This window comes from Arctopsyche grandis, chromosome 2 (assembly GCF_051622035.1).
Source record: "Arctopsyche grandis isolate Sample6627 chromosome 2, ASM5162203v2, whole genome shotgun sequence".
Lineage (NCBI taxonomy): Eukaryota > Metazoa > Arthropoda > Insecta > Trichoptera > Hydropsychidae > Arctopsyche > Arctopsyche grandis.
The window spans coordinates 35,819,402-35,840,165 of record NC_135356.1 but is presented as its reverse complement, the minus strand read 5'-3'; the positions used below and the strand labels follow the sequence as shown (position 1 = coordinate 35,840,165).

At 33.2% G+C, this 20,764-nt stretch overlaps 1 protein-coding gene across 5 annotated transcripts in view; it reads left to right on the top strand.

Moving 5' to 3' along the window:
- Mgat4a (alpha-1,3-mannosyl-glycoprotein 4-beta-N-acetylglucosaminyltransferase a) overlaps nucleotides 1-20,764 on the top strand; it is a 223,151-nt gene that overhangs the window by 97,728 nt on the left and 104,659 nt on the right. For all 5 annotated transcript variants that reach the window (XR_013261601.1, XR_013261602.1, XM_077445939.1 and 2 more), the window contains exon 2: nucleotides 15,446-15,551. Coding sequence is in view for 3 of the 5 variants with exons in the window: in XM_077445939.1 (XP_077302065.1) it covers nucleotides 15,475-15,551 (77 nt within the window). In the remaining 2 variants the exon portion in view is untranslated. The remainder of the gene's footprint in view (nucleotides 1-15,445; nucleotides 15,552-20,764) is intronic.

Genomic DNA, 20,764 nt, shown 5'->3' with positions numbered 1-20,764 from the left:
AGTTATTTCTTTCATCTTATCTATGAAATCACTAACAGAAGATAAAATTGAAAAATTGTAATTTTCAACTTCTGTCACAAGGCTTTTCGCTATAGTTTTAGTTTGTCAATGATGAGCATGGTTTCTATAATATTATTGTTAAGTTACTTTTTTGTAGTTTTTAAAATATATATATATATATATATATATATATATATATTTTAAATATTAGTATTATTTACTATTAAGTCGCTGGTGGCCGCAGTAAAATCCACTAGTGGCCGCATGCGGCCACCGTGGCCGCACTTGAGAACCACTGGTGTAGACGATATTAGGAAAATGTCTTGGGTTGAGATGGATGAGAGTTGCGCAATACAGAGAGACGAGTGGAAGCGTATTGGAGAGGCTTTCATCCGGCAGTAGATGGTGAGCGGATGTAGATGATGATGATGATGACGAATTCTTAATCTGTGTAGCACACTCATCGCTTTGGAGCAATCTGTTAAGACGAGTGTGTATGATTGTTTGAATAAAATAAATAAATTATGTACATTGAATATAATATTATTAAAACGTTTTTCGATTTAAGTTCTAAGAAGTTATTAATGTTTGATGTTGAGTATACCTTCTCGAATATAATATAAGCTCAGTTTCCGAAAAGTGATTATTATTAGTAGGTATAATGCCAAGTTAATTGATGTAAGCCTGAACTTTTTGAGATTTGTCTTATCGGGTATTTGCAACGTTGGTGTAATCGTGCTGTTTTCAGTTTTATTACCCTGATATTATTACCACTCACATATTTATCGGAAGCATATTGAAATTTTTTTATTCATAGTTTCCAGGAACTTTTTGAATGTAAGTCTGAAAGTCCTTTTCATTGGAGATGACGAAAATCTTTATCAAAATTAAAACTTATAGATAGACTTATGTTTGAAGCTTCGTCGATTCATTCAATGGCCGGATTCTGATGATGTGAAAAAGAGTCATTTATTTTAGGAACTGCTTTTTTTGTGTAAATCCATTCATAAAAAGAGATTTACGACACAGTGGAGTGATCCTCGCTGGCAGTTAGTATCGTCCAGTGTCCACTCGGCCTTTATTGCTTTCTTCTTTATAGTCTTGCCACTACAAGTCCTTTCATCGTCAGCATCATATGTTAACATATACATATAATATGTATGTATGTATGTACTTTAGTCGCATTCTTTTTGTTTTAAATATGTATTATTTATTAAAAAATAAAAGTTTTATTAATTAAATAAAACAAAACTTAAGCGATCTTAAGACGTAACATGTACGTAGACGCTATCGAATTCAGCCTCCACTCGACCCGCGATGGCCAATTATATTTCGTTTCAGTTTCGCATTGCATTTTGGTCAAGAAATACAACATTGTTCTTGCTTATAGTGAGTCGGTAGAATTTGACTTTTATTATTTGTTAGTTTTGAGTTCGTGTTTCGTATTTTTAAATATTTAAATTAATAAAATTTTCAATCTAAAAAAAGTAAGCTGTTGATATTATTTCAAATCCCCGCGTCTCGAATACTCGGCTGTGATTGGCTCCCATACTATAGTACGTTCTGAAACATATCACCGCGTCTCGAATACTCGGTTGTGATTGGTTCCCCATACTGGTCGACGGTCTGTCACATTCAAATTTTTTTTTTATATATTATTATATAGTCAAATAAGACACACCGTTTTTATAAGAAATAATAAGAAATATTTTAAATAAGAAATAATAAATACAGAAATTATTTTACATCCTTACAATATTACAAATGATCGACTATAGTAGAAAACTTTTGTCGTATCAAGGGAACGTTAAATACAATATTTCATTGAATTTAAACAATATCCGGTGCCATTATACAATCGATTTATCCCAGCAAAAATTTCGAAAAAGAAGCTTTTTTTGCGAATATTTTAGATTTTTCAAATTATTATTTTAAATAAAAATACCAATAATTTTATTTTACTACCGCCATCTATGTTTATAACTAAAAACTGGATAAACGTCAGGCACTTTTCAGAAATTCAAATTTCAAACGAGTCTAAAACGATATTTTTTCTCGATTGTAATGGCGGACGCTACATTTACTTAAATTGATGACCAAAAAGAACATTATGGCAAAGTATGAAAACGATCGGATAAGAGGCAAATTTTTTCCTGGATTGTAATCGTAAGTGAAGCTAAAAGGTGGTATGTAATATATAAAAAATAGACACTCAATGCTCACTTACTTATTGAAGTTAGATAAAAATTTTGCTTAAAATCAATGAAATTTTTATTTATCGTCCCTTTGATACGACGAAAATTTTCCAATACGTCCATCGATGAAAATCTAAAATTCTTTTTTTTCGCTCCGTCTTGCTATGCATAGTATATGGAAAAAATAAAATAATATGATCGTTTTCACATGTAACTTGTATGCAACGTTTTCACGTTGCAGATATTTTGTGTAGAGATATGTTAAAGAGAGTAGGAACGTTTCCACCTTTCTTCACTTTTTTTCTTGCTTGGGGAAGCGTTTCACTTTTCATCTCGGTCGAGCAAACTTACATCATCGTGACATACAAAGTTTTACTTTGAAGTTGGCTTAAAACTCGAGAAGGAGTTGTCTACTACTGGAGCAATGCGAGCTGTGTGTATGTAAGTTTTTCGCGATTCGAGCGCGGAAAAAAGCTCTCTCCGATATCTGACTGGGACGCGAGTGGTTCATGTGGTAAATGAGGTTGTATCGTTCTTTTTCCCTTTGACATTCTATATTTCAAAGGAGCAGTTTTTTATTATGCACACACACACAAACCCACACCGCATCGGAAAAACACACTCCGCGGACGGGTTTCGTCTTTCGCCTTTTATTTTGTCGCTTCTTCGATTTTTCCTCGGAGATTTTCGAGAGGAAAATTCTTCGGGAAAGTCTTTGAGTGCGGCCTCTTTTTCGATTAGAGTCCTGCGAGGACGTTCGCAGGCTGTCTGCGCGATTTATCGCCTTCCTGGCCTTTGTTAACTGTCACCCTGGGCGGAGCCGGGGGTTAAAACTAGCGCGAAAAAATCTGACGTGACCCACACGCAACTTTCGCATCAGACCGATGTTCGCCGAATTTATTCGACACACTCCCGCTAAGTGTTCTCATTTTTTAAAGTCTGCCATTTCCGGATGGTCCTCATCCGGAAATGGCATACCACCAATGTGGAACTCGAGTTTTCAGTGGCAAGCAAATAAAAACATATTTTATTTTATTTTTACATAGATATATACCAGGAAGGCTTGACGGGAAGAACCCAATGCGTCCTAGACAATTAATTACAAACAATGCAGCATTTTTATTACAAACCTCCTTTACGTTTCACTTACGATTACAATTCAGGAAAAAAATTGCCTCTTATCCGATCGTTTTCATACTTTGCCATATTGCTCATTTTGGTCACCGATTAAGTAAATGGATCCTCCGCCATTACGATAGAGATAAAATATCAAATTTTAAATCTGGGTGACGTCTATGTAGTCTTTAGTGTTATACATAGATGGCGGTAGTAAAATTAAATTATTGGTATTTTTATTCGAAATAATAATTTATATATCTTAATATTATATACAAAACTAAAAAAGAGGTTTGTTTCTTAAAAACTATTTTTACCTAATTAATTCTAACATTAAACTAATCGTATGAAAAATAAAATAGTTTTTTTTTTGTAGAATAATCTATTTTATTATTAAATAAATCACTGTATTTCGAGAAGCTAGAAAACACGAAATTAACAATTAATTAATTAATCCATTATGACATTAATTTTACATACATTAAATACAGAAGATTTGTGACAGCAGGTAAGATGATTTTTTTTTGCAAATTTTGAGAAACCGTTTCAACAATGATCGGATAAAATTGGCAAACTCCGATAAGAAACGATCAATTTGGAGTCACAAATATTCAAGTCTAACCAGCAGTATTAAATATTAGCTCGGGATCGAACCCAATAATATATTAGCCATACTGCTGGCTACTATACATATATACGAGTTATGTTCATCCGATATGTAAATCTATAGCTCTCAACTTTAAATTTTCAAATTTGGCATAATATCATAGAGAGCGTTGGAAGTTGGTTTTCCACTTTTATGCGTTTTTTTTTAGTTTATTGAATCTGTCCAGCAAATCGAAAGGTGCGGTTTTCACATTACGGTCAATGGTTTTGATTTTTCATTGAATGTGCAATGAAAAGTAAATCCTTTTACTTACATATACATATATATTTGGTAATTCCATTATTCCCACCCGGCTAAAAGAGCTAGGAAAAAATGTGTTTGAATTTGAATGTCAAACTACAAGGTCGAGTGTTTGGTAATCTCAATTGATTTAATCGATTATGATTAATCAATTATGATATACACAATAATTAATTTTAATCAATTTCGCAATGATTATAAAATCCAAATCGGTCGTTTTCTACCAGAGGGTATTGGTTTTTACTAGCCTCTTATCAAATTGTTATCTGACAATAATTGTCGAGACTGATATAATCACCAAAAAACGAAACAACACACCAAAAATATAGTATTATACATTCTATAATATTATATCGAAGCTCTTTTCAAAGAATACTTCACTTCATAGCAAATAATATGAATGTTTGATATAAGAAAAGCCGTATTATAAAAAAAGGTGGGATTTTTCAATTTCCAGGAATTGTATAACACACATGTATATTCCATATTGTAGAATATTTTTTTATTTTATATAAAAAATACTTTGTAAAACCATCCTTTGAATGTCAACGGACAAAATACTCGCAGTGCCAATTTGTATAGAACCGTTTAACAATTGAGTCAGATAGAATCGGAAAACTTTCACAGGGAGATTTATTATCATTTAAATCCTGGTCCTCCTGAATTCTTCAAAAGTTACAAGAAAACCCCGATTAAACGAACTTCTATTTAATTAGACTTTCTATTAAACGGATTTTCAGACAAAAAATTCCATATTCTAATAATATAATACTGCCTTTGTTTGTATGCTAACTTAAACATTAACTGCTCAAACGCCAGTATTCGAGCCGTTATATTTTAAGGTGGCAGTTGTCCAATTTTCAGTTCCGAAACCACTATTTCTATTTGGCTTAATTTACAAATTGTTATCACTTCTTTTAATTTGATATATCCAGAATCTCCGGAAAGTAAAATAAACGTATTACAGGTCACCAGTATTTTTAAATTGTAGTATTATTAAACGCAAAACATTATATTTAATGTTTTGCGAGATATTTCTCGAAATGAACAAAAGTGGACTTAAAAATAAAATCCAACGGCATATCAATAGACGCACATACTTAATATTATATATACTAACTAGTTGTTTTATCCGGCTTCGTTCAGTATTTTTTAATATAAACAGCTTAAACATGGCGAATCTAATAGTAAATATTCATTTGTTTTTTTATTAAATCTATTTGAATCGAAAAAAAAAATATTCAACCAATCGCATCGTCGCCATAGAAACGTCGCCATTTGTTCAAATACAGCTATGTACATATATAATATATGTATATGTATATAAATATATGTATATGTATATAAATATATATATATATATATATATATATATATATATATATATATATATATATATATATATATATATATATATATATATATATATATATATATATATATATATATATATATATATATATATATATATATGGTAGAACGTGGGAACAGTATGGAGAGCCAATCACAGCCGAGTATTCGAGACGCGGGTAAGTGAGGGAGGGGGGGGGGGTGGAGCGTCACTCGCATGTGCGATGTTCGGCCGAGTCATACACACAAACTTCCGGATCCCGACTAGTTTTTCAGTTCCGGATCCCAAATACTTTTTCAATTCTGGACCTGTTTCCTTTTTAATTTCCTGTTCTGGATTCGATTTTTTTCGGATACGGACTCTATTTTCATTTCCGGATACCGATGCCTGTTTCAGTTCCGATTCCGATTAAATATTACTATATGTACGTATTGTAACTTTGTTTTAAATCATGTATCAATTTGTTTCCGAAACCACCCGTTCAAATTTCGTTAAGAGGGCTGGACACCAGCGCCTTGTCCATACAAACGTATTAGACTTCTCCCTTCCTCAATTATGGCACTAGAAAAAATATTTTTTGATATTCTATGAATATCCACCATTAGGTTGCATCTATCGTTTTATTTTTTTGATTAATTATTTTTATAGGAGCTAGAAGCCGCCAAACATCAATAAAATCGCCTGTTTTTTACACGCACGAAAAGAGTCCAGCGTGGTTAATTAACGGTCGATTTTAAAAAAAATACGCGCATAGTTGCACAGAAAATATCTTTCTCATACCGATGATGAACTTTTTTTAAAAATTGGTCCAGTTTCGGAGGAGAAAATAGGAGAATACGAAACCTCGATTTTGTCAATTTAAAATACGTATTATCTGGTCGAAGCACAACTGTCGCATTCACTCAATATATATATTGATATATATTGTCGCATTCACTCAATATATATATCGAAGAAAGGAACGGCAACAAAATTAAGATTTCGGTGTACAGCCCTCTTAAGTAATATAAATTTTTTGTGACTCAAATAAATTTAATAAAACAAATGAAGATTTTTTTTATGCTTTTCATTTCATTTCTATTTACCGAACAAAGCCGGGTAGTACCACTAGAATAATATTAAAAAAAAAAAAACGGCTTTTGTATGCTAGTTTTGTATGAAAATTGATTTAAAACAGCTGTAGGTCGAGTTTGCTTAAAATTGCAATAAACAAAATTCAATTAGATGGCTATGGCGTGCGATAAATCAAATTTTAAATTACGCTTTAGGGGGAAGCTAGGGGTATTTTATGGTGTTGATTTTTTTTTTCCTGTTTGCATCTCGAAGTTTCGGCGACCTTACGGCAGCGTGAAATACGAGTACGAGGAATTAATTGAGAATCGCAGCGAGGTGCCACAGCTAGCGAAGCACGCAATAAATAAATCGGCAACAATTTAACCGATACGCCGCAGGTGAGGGGTTAACCCGACCACGAAACGCCCGCGGCTTGGCGACGCGTTATCGTTCCACTTTAACCCTTCGCCTAAACCTGAAATCTAAACGTGGGTCGTTCACGTGAAAACCAACTTCGTAGTGGGTAATTGGTGAAAGATAACAATAAACCAATTCGTAACCGTATTTATTCTTACTAAAGTCGAACCGATCCAGCATTATACTAAAATGTACATGCTATCGTATTCACCCCCCCTCCCCCTCCCCCACTTGACCCGTGATGACCAATTACATTTCGTTTCAGTTTCGTATTGCATTTTGGTCAAGAAATACAACATTGCATGTGCGTATTGCGGTCGGTAGGATTTGAATTTGAATTTTTGTTAGTTTTGAGTTCGTGTTTCGTATTTTGAAATATTTACATTAATAAAATTTTAATATTAAATACGCAAGTTGTTGATATTATTAATTTATTTATGGAATACGTATATATTTTATATTAATGGAAATTTGTATTTTTTAGACGGTAAAAATAATTGTCAACGTCATGTTATGGACAGTAAAAGTTACAGTAATATTATTTGCATTTTTACCTTGCATTGAATTACATTGTAATAATATTATAAAGTTAGATTAGAAATCTATATACATATATAAAATTGAATGTCTGTTTGTCTGTTTGTCTCTCTGTCTATCTGGCTGTTTTGAGATAAATCTGCAAGTTAAATAAAATAGCATTTGATTATGCAATTTATGATAAAGAATCATTTTTATTTATTGATATTTTTGTTCTATTGTCATCTATTGTCACTAAAGTTATCTATTGTCATCTATTGTTTGTTATCTATTGTCACTAAAGCTAATCGTTTCATGAATATAATCTATGTACATACATAAAATTGAATGTCTGTTTGTCGGTCTCGTATAGGCTCCTAAACCACTGAACCGATTACGATGGAACTTTCAGGATTTGTTGCATGCATGTCCGGGAAGCTTAATGTGAATAAAAAACGGGAAAAAACTTCTTAATGCGACATCACGTTCAGTTTTCGTAAGTCTACATCGAATCGACCACATTCTTGTGTGTATATTTTACTCTTTTTGAAGTATACATTTTCGTTTTTGCTTCACGAATATCAATTTATCTATATATATATTTTATCTTATAAAAAATTGTATTCATTCAACAACGATCATCATACATTTAAAAAAAGAATCGCGAACATTCAACGGACATTGATGAATTTGACACTCCAGTTTAACTATTTTTTATTATCCATATATATGTACATTAAAGTTATTCTCATATTTCCGATGAATTAAGATCTACGGAAAAACAATCGCATATCAGGGGTGGTCAATTTATTTTCAATGTTTAAATTTTAAATTGTATACTTCTTTGACGACGGTTACATACATACATATATACAAATATACCAAGAAGGCCTAACAGGCAAACCCCAATGCGCCTTCCTGGTCAATTACAAACAATGCAGGATTTTTATTAGTTACGAATATAGTGTAACGAAAAAAGTGAGTCTTGTCAGCGCACTCTCTCTTACTCTCGCCTTTTATCTCTTTCCTCCATGATTGCCGCATTTCTGTCAATACAATTTGAGGATTTATGTTTTGGGAGCATTTGGAACATATATACATATATTTTTGATTTTTAAATGCTTTTTATTATTACTAAATTATGTTCGCGATACATCTTATATCTATTTCAATAGCTACTGATCTACTGATAATTTTCTATTTTACAATTTTAATTTAATTTTGTTAAGTAATCATAGTATTATATTATTCTAATGTTAATGTACAGCATAATAGGAAAAGAGCTTAAAAACCTATTTACAATTCTTATAAATGCTCATAATACATCTAATACATGATATTAATTAAAGACTCTCTAAAGTCGACGATCTAAAGCAGATTGTGTTTAGGTAATATGTGTGTTATACCTGAAGGGTATAGACATTTTTTTGTAATCACCAAAACTCTTCACAAGTGTGTTAGTACGGTTATTAGTGATTCTGTCATCGAATCTACTAGTTGGTTTGTTAGTAATGTCTGTAACAAACGGAATATTATTTATGGCATGCAGTTTTTTCAAGATAGTATATATGAGTGTGTTATATATTATGTTTGGGGATTTATTTTGTATTATTTGGACATGTGTATGTACATATGTATATAAGTTGTGCCTTTTAAACCAATTCCACTCCACTTGCTTTTATAATGTACATACAATATAGTCTTATCCGAGATGGAGGACGCATCTCGGAGCTCGTCAGCAGATACGATCCCGTCTTTAAAAATTTACAAAAGGAGTTTTCATTTTAATTCCCACGGGAAAGGAATTAGAGTGGAATAAAACCCTCGTTTCGACGACACGTCGACGATATCTACGTTTTGTGTGGCTACGCTTTGTTCAATCGATTTTCACTCGTGTGTAACACTGTAACAGTACTCACGTACATTTTACGTACCTATGTAAATATAATACATACATACATACATATGTATATATGTAATTTCAAATTTACTTTTCCGCGCTGTGTTTCTTCGAGTAATGCGTTTCTTTTCGAGCGTGTCGCTATAATTCTGGAATTGTGTGCGTGTAAGTAAATACGGAGCGATAATATCGTTCTACATTGAATTGAACGCTTGTTTTTACGTCTATACTCTCTTTCTTAACGTTTTCTGTCCTACCTACTCAATTTATTTTCGATAGTTACAATAATTGAATATGAACATATTTATAGTTGATTCAATGTAGCGCTAGGCTTACGAAAATCGAGCATGCTATCGCATTCGTGCAATGTGTTGTGACGTTGTAAGGACGTGAAATATATTTATTTTTTTAACTTATATTACTATTGGTTTTACCCGGCATCGCTCGGTATTTTTAATATAAACCGCATAAACATGGCTAATCTAATAGTAACAATTTTACCTATCTACCTACATAAATATAAACAATATAAAACAGCAATAGAAAAATTAAATTTCAATAGATGGCGCTAAATGCTTGTGTATTTTCCAAGAGGAATTTTCGATACAAACAATATACATATTTTTTTATTTTTATTTTACATATATACCAGGAAGGCCTTACAGGTAAATCCCAATTCCCCCTTCTGGCCAATTACAAATACAAATACAGCATTTTAATTATAAGTCGTTGAATTGCGAGACACTGAAAAAACTCGCAAATTAACGAGACATCTATGAATTGTACATAAATTTTTTTATTGTACATCAATCAAATTTTTCAAATAGTGGTGACATAGTAGGTAGGAAGGATTTTTAGCCAATTTTTTTTTCCGGGAACCGTTTCAACAATGAAATCAGAGAAAATCGGCAAACTCTGATAGGAAACGATCAACCTGGAGTCACAAATCCAGGTCTGACCAACAGCATACTCTGAAAAATTCATTTTCATTCAGGGATAGAACCCGGCACCTTCTTGACGGTAAGCAGAAGCTTAACATCCGAGCTATGCTGCTGGCTATGTATGTATATGCAGGTTTTTTCTTGATTCTACCACCCAAACCTTACTTACATACTTACAAAGACTCTTTCGAAGTTATATATTAGATTTAACTATATAATATTATTACAATATAATTCAATGCCAGGTCTTTAATAATATATTACTGCAAGCTTTGCTGTCCATAACATGACGTTGACAATTACTATTATCGTCTAAAAAATATAAATTTCCATTAATATAAAATATATACGTATTCCATAAATAAATTAATAATATCAACAACTTACGTATTTTATATTAAAATTTTATTAATGTAAATATTGCAAAATATGAAACACAAACTCAAGACTAAAAAACAATAAAGATCAAATATTACCGACCGCTAAACGCACGAACAATGTTGTATTTCTCGACCAAAATTCAATGCGAAACTGAAACGAAATGTAAGTGGTATCGCGGGTCGAGGAGGGGGGGGGGGGGGGTGAATGTGATAGTATGTACATTTTACGTAAGTCTCACTAAGTTGCACTAAGAATGGCTGTTTAATGGTACGAACATATAAATCAGATCCACGAGGGAATTACAGCTGTAAGGGGGGGGGGGGGATATTCTCATATTGGGGAGTAGACCGAACGTGCATAGAAGGATAATTATTGTTTTGTTGAGCTAGCTAGAAAGTTAGAAACTACATATATACATATATATATTTTTTTTAATTTATACCAGGAATGCCTAACAGGTAACCCCAATGCGCCTTCCTGGCCAGAAACATTTATACAAGTATTATTAGTATTATACAAAGTAAATACATATCGATAAACATCCATTGAGACATCCAATTTTCAGTTCCAAAATAAGTTTTTTTTAAATTTGACTTAATTCACAAATTACCATCACTTATTTTAATTCGATATATCCAGAATATTGGAAAAGCAGAATAAACGGCCACCAGTATTTTTAAATATTGTTAAACGCGACACATTATATTTAATATTTTGCGATATATTTCTCGAAATGAAGAAAAGTGGACTTATTATTCCACTTTCAAATATAACAGCTCATATGATAGAGCAGTGATATAAATCTCCATTCGCATATAGTACATATTTGCTCTTATAAACTGAATTAAAACCTCCATAGTTCACTTACAAAATGAGAGTAAGTTTCTTTCAAGGTACTATCAGGTTTTTTCGTGCAACTGAAAAGCAAAGAAAGATTTCAGTCCGAAGTTAGTTGAAATAAAGACACTCAGTTGTTTGTTTTCAATCATTGATCACATACCCTCTGAAATCTTGAAAACTACTGATTAAGAACTCTTTCATTCGATACCGTTCGTTGTAATCGAATCACTGCTAATTAAATTGAGGAAATAAAGAGCAGGGATAATAAGGGCGAAAACACGCGACGAGGTGCGTGTTTTTTTTTTAGATACTTTTAAACATGCGAAAAAACACAGCATCCCAGCCCATATATGTATAGGATACACAGTCCCAAAAATCACCCCCTGGAGTGTTTTCGGTGATATTTTACCGTTGCTTGACAGTGATCGATAACAGTGAATCCTATATTTGAATAAATATAGGACAATCTTGTCGGTTGCATATGGAAATGCATACACGTGTGACCTCCCAGCATATGCATTCTGCACGTGCAACTACGCCCGAATTTGGTATGGGGAACACCCACTGTTTGCGGTAGCAGCGGAAAGCTGAAGCAAAAAAAACGAATGTCGTGACGTCCCATACTAATCAGTGTATTTTAGCACTCACGGTCATGTCCATTATATGGTTTCCCTATCAACTTCGTGACTCTCTAATGTTGGAACGAGTCCAAAGGAAATTCCTTGGATTTTTCCATCTGAAGACATTTGGATTTTATCCATATCTGTTACCTAGTGCCTTTGTCTTGGGATCTTTGGGTTTCAACTGCCTGGCAAAGAGAAGAGATTTATTACTTGGGAAACATTTCGTAAAATTATTTAGAGGAGAGTTCACATTCCCGCTATCCTGGAGAGACTAAAATTTTGGGCCCTGGAAAATCATAGGGTTTTGCGAAAGCATGATATCTTTTTGCCAATTAAGGTAAAATCAAACGTGCTCATGAACTCCCCCCTCTCGAGAGCTGTTCGACTCTTTAACTTACTGGCACATTACTTGTACCTCTTCAATGCCAGTTATGTTGAGTTGGTGGAACACATCCTAAATAGCACGATATAATTTTTCAATCTTATTTATTTGTTTTTTATTATATTTACATATTTCTTACTTGATTTTTATTATTTTTTTTATGATTTTTATTATTATTGATTTGTTTTAACTTATATTTATACTATAACCACAGTGACGCTTTGGGGCTACCTGTCAAGTCTCTGTGGTATTGATTTTTAAAATAAAATAAAATAAAATGTGTAGGTCTCACTTTTTTTTGGTAGATGTCGAATCAGATCATTCATTCCCTTTGTGATGTGTTACTTTAATATAATTCGAATATATATGTACATATGTTATTTTATGTGACATTACAGCCAAATTTTGCGTGTGTATGTATGTATATATGTACATATAATATGTATGTATGTACATACATAAATTTGTAATTCGTTGGGTTTGACGGTCGACTGGTTGAGAGACGTCGCTATTTTGGACATCTCATACATACATGCATATATAATATATGTACTCGCATATACAAATTCAAATTTACATATACATATTTATGTATGGATGTATATAGGTAAATAGAGAAAAATATCAAAAAAAAATTCTGTCTGTTTATTTGTCGTTTTCTTCATCATATCGAGCAGTTTTAGTGTAGTAATTGGAGTTGAAGGAAATTAAAACATTTGAAGAATGGGAAATTTTCGGTAATAAATGAAAACCAAATTTTCGAAAAGAATGAAACTTTTTGATAAAAGCTCATTACCAACCTCTTCTTACTTTGCTTTAGATATTTTTTCAAATTATCTTACTCGTGACCCTTCTTGTATCTTGGGTACCATTTTTTTGTTTTCTACCTTTCTAATTGAGTGGTTCTCGAGTTCGGCTTTTTCTGCTCTGAAAAGTATGAGAGTGAGAATCGACTATGTATGTATGTTTCTGGATGAAATCTGAATGGAAGCTGGGGGAAAAAAAGGTTTATTTTTATTCGCAATTCGTCTGCAGCGTACATATGTACTTCAATATGGAATATTTTTATTAATATATGTACTAGTGTTTTTACCCGGCTTCGCTCGGTATTTATATCCTTTGACTTCGAATCCTTTGAATCGAAAAAAATCGAATTATTTGTTCGATGACGTCACGGATTAACGACCCAACGAACGAAGGTTACATACAAAGTCTCTTTCGAAATTATATATTAGATTTTTATACATAGATACACTAGCTTTATTACCTGGCTTCGCTCGTTATTTGTAATATAAACCGCTAAAACGTGGCCAATCTAATAGTAAACATTTTATTAAATTTATTTGAATAGTTTTATTTTATATAAATTTATTTGAATACTCATTTGTTTTTTTTATTAAATTGACTGTCACGAACAAATATGTATATATAGTTAGTCTCTTATAAAAAATTATATGTATACAAAATTATATGTATACCAGAATCCGGGGCCTGCGCCCCCTAGGGCTCTGCCTTTCGCCCTCAGCGCCTTTGCCCCCGGGGACTACGAATTTTATTTGAATATTAATTTGTTCGATGACGTCACGGATTGACGAACCAACAATAGTTACATACTTAGTTACATACAAAGTCTCTTTCAAAATTATATATTAAAGACTAGCTGAACCCGGCATGCGTTGCAATGCCAGAATAAGGCATGCAATTCCCGTTCCCGTTCCTGTTCCCGTTTCAAGTGATGGTTGAAGCTCAACTCGTGTCTCTTCAAAGCCGTGTAGTCATAAACCAACTGGTAACGTTGTTACCAACGAACACATTTCCTTGACTACACAATGGCGCTTCAAACTTTCGCGTCGGTAAAATTGAAATTAAGAATATTATTATTAAGAGGTTTTTTCCCGTTTTTTTTTCACAGTAAGCTTCCAGGACATGCATACAACAAATCCTTAAAGTTCCATCGTAATCGGTTGAGTGGTTTAGGAGCGTATGTTCATATGGACATATATATATATATATATATATATATATATATATATATATATATATATATATATATATATATATATATACATATATGTATATATAAAATTGAATGTCTGTCTGATTTTTAATGTTTTTAAAACTTTTAATGTTTCACGCTCCATAGAAAAATTTCTCCATAGATGTGACTGTGGATGATATTTGTATGAATTCGCATTGTATAAAATGTCTGAATTATTGTATTGTATCTGTATTAGTACATTCGTCGCTTTGGGGCTTTCTGTAAATATTTACATGTTCGATTGAAATAAAATAAATAAATTTGCTAGACTGAGCGATGATGACGACGATATCAAACTTCCTGGTTGAATTGTGTGAAACGGCAGCCATTTTGAGGCGCACTAGAACCAACTCCTTATTTTTCTCGATGAATTGGGAAGTGGAACATCTATAAGATTCCCCACAAGAGGATTGCCCACACAATTGCTCGTAGTTTTGTTTTTTATCGACTTTTTTGACCATTCTTTTTATTTTTTTAAATTTATTATTAGTTTTCTGTGTGGACAATACTTGTGTGAACAATACTCGGGTGGGCAATAATCATTGAAACATGTGTTTCTATGTTCGTCTTTTTTTCGTGTTTCGTTCAAATTGGGTAAATGGCCGACATTTAGGACGCCAAAGAAATTCGACAATTGCCCATTCGTCGCATTTGGTTGGTGAAATTACAACTGTACATGGAAACGGTTACACATATGGAAACAAAACAAATTGTCTTTTTGTATGTACATATATATGTATATGATAGTGTTAATGAATAACGTATTTTTTGTTTTTATTTTCCAGAAGATTATCACCAGGATATCACATCTTGTATGTGCATGCGTTCGATAACATTCAAAAGAGCAATAGATGTTGAGCTACTCGTCCAGTTGAGCGTTGCTCTGTTGAGGTAACACACCCCCATATATCCACATCATCAAAAACCTCTACATATATACATATACTGTTTGCTATCAATATTTCCTCAGGGGAAATAGTCTCACGAGCATTCAGCGCCATCTATTGAAAATTAATTAAATCATTTTTCTTTTGGTGTTTCACATTGTTTATATGTAGGTATGTAGACAGTTTTGACTTATAATACACCCTGAAATTTTCATCGGGTCTATCATTATTACACTGTGGACCCAAAGCGCGCCGTTCATTGTTCAATTGTTGTAAATACTTTGTTTAAGGTTTGCCGAACCTTTTTTTTTGCACTCTGGGATTTTTTGCCGATTTCTGGGAAAAACACTCTCTCTATCCGCAATCTAATCATTTTACTACAGGTCTGTTACTGATAGTTGGCGCGTTCTCATACTCCCGTACATGCGCGCGAAAGCTGTGTTTAGATTCTAATATATCTTGCAACACTATTTAAATAAACTAAAGAAGTCTATTAATGAATGTATTTTCCTAAACTTGTTCCATCTTCTCCATTGTTGTTAAATGTAATGCTCACAATCTAAAATATTCAGCAGTTAGGAATTTCCATCGAGAAATTCCGGTGTAAACCAGTCTTTATTAACATTGACACGGATTACACGACCTATGTATGTTCAATGCATTTTTTTTCAAAGCTACCTGGAAAGTCTTAGCGGGTAGTATTTTTGTGTATTTTTTACATACTCGTTGGTCAGCATTCAAAGGGTCGAACAATTAAATATAAATTAATTATATGCTAAAGATATTTGAAAAAATATACGACCGCGATTCGAATCGAACACATGACCGACATATTTCTTTTAATTTTTTTTTTATTGAATAACTTAATATTGTTGCGTAGGGGTGGGTGGAGGATCCAAGTAAAAGGCTAACAGTCGTTTCACAGCATTTATTGATGATTAAAGAGATACACGCACTGTCAGTGCTCAGTCCAGAATGACATGATATCGCCTACGTACCGCCTTATAAGGGGTAGATCTCTCAGGACGTCTAATCTGTTTACCTACTGTATAGTCACGTATTCGGATATGTATTCCCATGGTATGAGAAGTGCAATCATTGTTTAGCTTACTTGCACTTAATCCTTAAAACCACTTACACCGGTCACACGGTCTCTCAGGACGCTACCCGGCCGAATCCGATCGCACGGTATGCACTTAGTTAATCCGTTAACAGTCACATAATCCTTGAGCGGTCACACAGTCTCTGGGATTTTATTCGCTTAATCCGCGGCGTACGTAACAATATGCTATATAGCCCATGCGATGATATTTGATCGGGCTTATCATATTTTGATAATAATATGTGACAGACATGACTAAAAATTATATAATTGGTGTCATATTACAATTGCAATGTCATGTAGCTTTATTTTAATTCCTGTATGAATTCCTTTTCTGAAACCACCCGTTGAAATATGAACGGGCACATCACTAGTATTATATAAAATTAAAATTGATCGATCGCAATGTAACACAATTAGTCTACTAATTGTCGCAATTAATAAATCATATCTCGCTGCAGATTATTAACATTAACGAGTGACAGTTTTGACAGCCAGTCAAAGCGCCCGAAGACATTAAAAAAATTTCCTTCGTAATTGGCGTGCCATTAATTTTGCCTTATTAAATTTGGGGACGACCTGTCCTAATTTTTATTACTTGCCTATGTGTGTATATGTTTGTATGTACGTATATTCAGACGACCCTCGGAAAAATATTCGAAATTTTTCTAATCGGAAAAATCGTTTCGGAACGATAGCGGAATCGAGAAATCCAATTCCACTTTGGAAGTTTTTACAAGCGCTTTTTTTTTAAATGTTTTTCAATCACTTAAAATCCCGATTCTCATTCGGGCTCCATCTATAGTTTACCGTGACTGTGATTCGAATGTTTTGTTCCATTTTGTAAAGAAAACTGTTGAACGGAATGTGGACTTTGGGTAGGCGCATTCTGAAAAATATTCAAAAAAGCGTATGTACTGTTGATGGAATGACGATGGTATTCGATGGAATAACATTTCATCGAATACCATCAATTTAAACGATCATTCATCAATCGGAAGATTCGTCAAAGATTTTATTAATCAAACGGACGTTTTCTTTAATGCGACGTGCGATAAACCATGTAATTTCAGAGCTATTATTTAGTTTATTTTCTAACATAGTAGCTAAAATACGTCACGCTTGACGTTTCAGCGATTGCATACTTTGTAATTCATTATTTGCATTGTTGAGCGATCGCGTATTTTAAATTGGCAATATATGTAAGTCAGTGTGGTGTAGTGATTGATACAATTGATAGTTTCCTTTTCACTTGCACATACATATGTATATTGAAATTGTGGATCAATTAAATCACGTTTCAAACACGTGATTGTTATTTTCGTTAAGTTATGTAAATTCGTCATGAATATACATTCTTCCGATTGATTCAGATTAGTTGGGTTTGTGAGCTAATTCTCAATAATTTGTTTTTGAATATTTAGATTTATTTAGATTAAGTTTCCATTGATTCATATTGTGACGTGGGAACATGAGAGAGAATATCCACTGTCTAAGTGCATTCGTGGGTGAATAAAAGAGAGCCCGGATAAGGCCAACGGGACTCAGTAAGTGCCCGAACAAAGGATAAGCTGGAGTTCTCACAGACCTGGGTGAATGCGTGTGTAAACAATAGACTCGCCAGGGTATAGCTTTAAGTTCCTTTAAGACGATAAACACATTAATGGATCGGGGAAACTGTGCTGGGCAACTTGTCCTTTATAAGGTACACACGCTATATCGGATCATTTTACAGTGAGTGGTGGTCCCGTACGGACCTCTGGGATCATTGAATAAATGCTGTGAAGCGACTTTGGCCTATCATTTGGATCCTGAACCCACCAACTACGCTACAATATTAAAATAAAGACCAAATTAAGTTTGTATTTGATTTTTGTTTTTCGAATGCTTTTTATCGTTTAAAAATGTTTACAATACATATTAGGTAGGATCACCATACGTCCCGTTTTGGTCGGGAAAGACTCATTTTTTACGTGCTTTGCATTCATCCCGTTGTTTTAGTAATTTTTTTTTTGTTTTGTCCCGTTTTGTTCGTTCACTGAATTTTACTATACATTCATATATTTCATTGTTTCCCAAAAATAAATTGAATTGTATAAATATACATACAATATATTAATTTTAAAGTAACATTTAAATATTTTGTTGCATGACTTATTTTACATGTTTATGAAAAAAAATAGCTTTGTGCTATTATTTTCATCATAATTATTTTTAAATAATTATAAAATATAATCTAATATTTCATTTTATTTTTATCTTGTTTCATATTCTTCTTTTAAAGAAATGAACTTGCTGGTAAAAATTATATTACTTAAAAAGAAATTAAAATTAAATAAATCAAAATTTTTATTTGCACATAATTTCTTCAATTGAAAGAAACTGAGAATATCTCTTTGAACAATTTGTAGCTATTTTATTTGTTTTACGTTTCAGAAAAAAAATCATGGACGCAAATATAATATTTTTAAAATTGTTTTTATTTTCCTTGTACACAAGAATTGTACTTCCGAAAAAGATTTATAATTCTTTAAAAAATATTAATGGTTATTTAAAGGAATTTTGCGAAGTGTTCCGTTTTGAGTTCTGGGAAATGTAGTCGCTCTCATCTTAGGTCTATTATATGTCATTGCTACTAGTCCAGTGATCGCTATCTATTTTACACATTATTTTCCTTGTTAGTGTTTATAATATTATCTTATTTTAATGTTAGTACAATATATGTATGTATGTACTAGTTCTCGTTCCCGTTCCCACTTGTCGGAAAAATGCAGGCAGCGAACAATTTGAAATTATTCAATTGTTTGTTTATTTTACCCTTACAACGCAGGTCGCGACGCAAAAACATTTGAAATTATTGCGTTGCAATCCCGTTTTCCCGGACATGCATCCAACAAATCCTGAAAGTTCCATTGTTTATTTATTTATTTATAGTTTATTATATTATTTATTGTCACTGTATTGTATTTATATATATAAATACAATACAGTGACAATGCATTAATCTCGTACTTTTAACCGTTCGCTTGTTACCTGCTTGAATCGGCCAAGGTTATTTTACTAATTTGTTTTGGATATTGTGACGAGGGAACTGACCATTCTGAACACCAGAACAGATCTTTCCTTAAATTTTATTATGCCATAAGTAATACCATTTTGCTTAGTGTCCAAAAAACCCTAAGGGCGGTTTCAGACTAGCGTTTTATACGCGCGTATAATCTCGTTTTTTGAAGTGCACGTAGGCGCGTATAGGCGCGTCGTTTTCCATACGCGCAACTCGTACGAGCGTAGACGCGCTTATAAGCTCGTATTATCCATGTTGATACTAAATCACCACTACCGGTTGGAGCGAACACGCTGGAATAAGCCCGTGTACGCGAGTCCGGTTTTTTGAAGCGCGAAATGTAGCGCGCGTGTAAGCCGAAACGACGATATACACGCAGAAAAATACGCTAGTCTGAAACCGCCCTAAGAGTATGAAGGCCAAATAATGCTTTTATACTTTTGCTAAAAATGTACATATTATTTGCCCGGGGGGGCCCGGGCCCCCCTTCGAAAGCCGGGCCCGGGCTATTTTACATATCCTTCCCCCCCCTCTCGTCGGCCCTGTGTATACAGTAAAATTGAAAAAAAGTAAACAAACATTAGTTTTATATGCATACATATGTATTATTAAGTTTAGAATCTATCAACAATATAAAAATGCGCTTCAGACGAATGAACTTTTTCAATAGATTTTCGTAGTGGCTATTATCATTGAGGTTTGGTTATTCGAGAACCATTGAAAACACGTTTGGTGTTTGTGTGCGGTTTGAATTCATCGCCACGTTGATATAATTAACAAATTTGCCTTCAACTGAAATTTCAAACGGAAACCACTCGATAAGGGTAGGTGGTGCTCAACCTTTTCGTGTTGAGCTCGCACATCCGTATCACCGAATTTCACTTTTCCGTTCCACGGATTACACTTCGAGAGTACTCTTCTCGCTTGGCGAATTTTGCTCTAAAAACCCAGCACTCAAAACACATCCCACTCTCTCTCTCTCTCTCTTTTGCGTTTTCCATTTCGACCGCAATTATACGGCTTCCGAACTTTATCGGAATGTTCTCGTCGG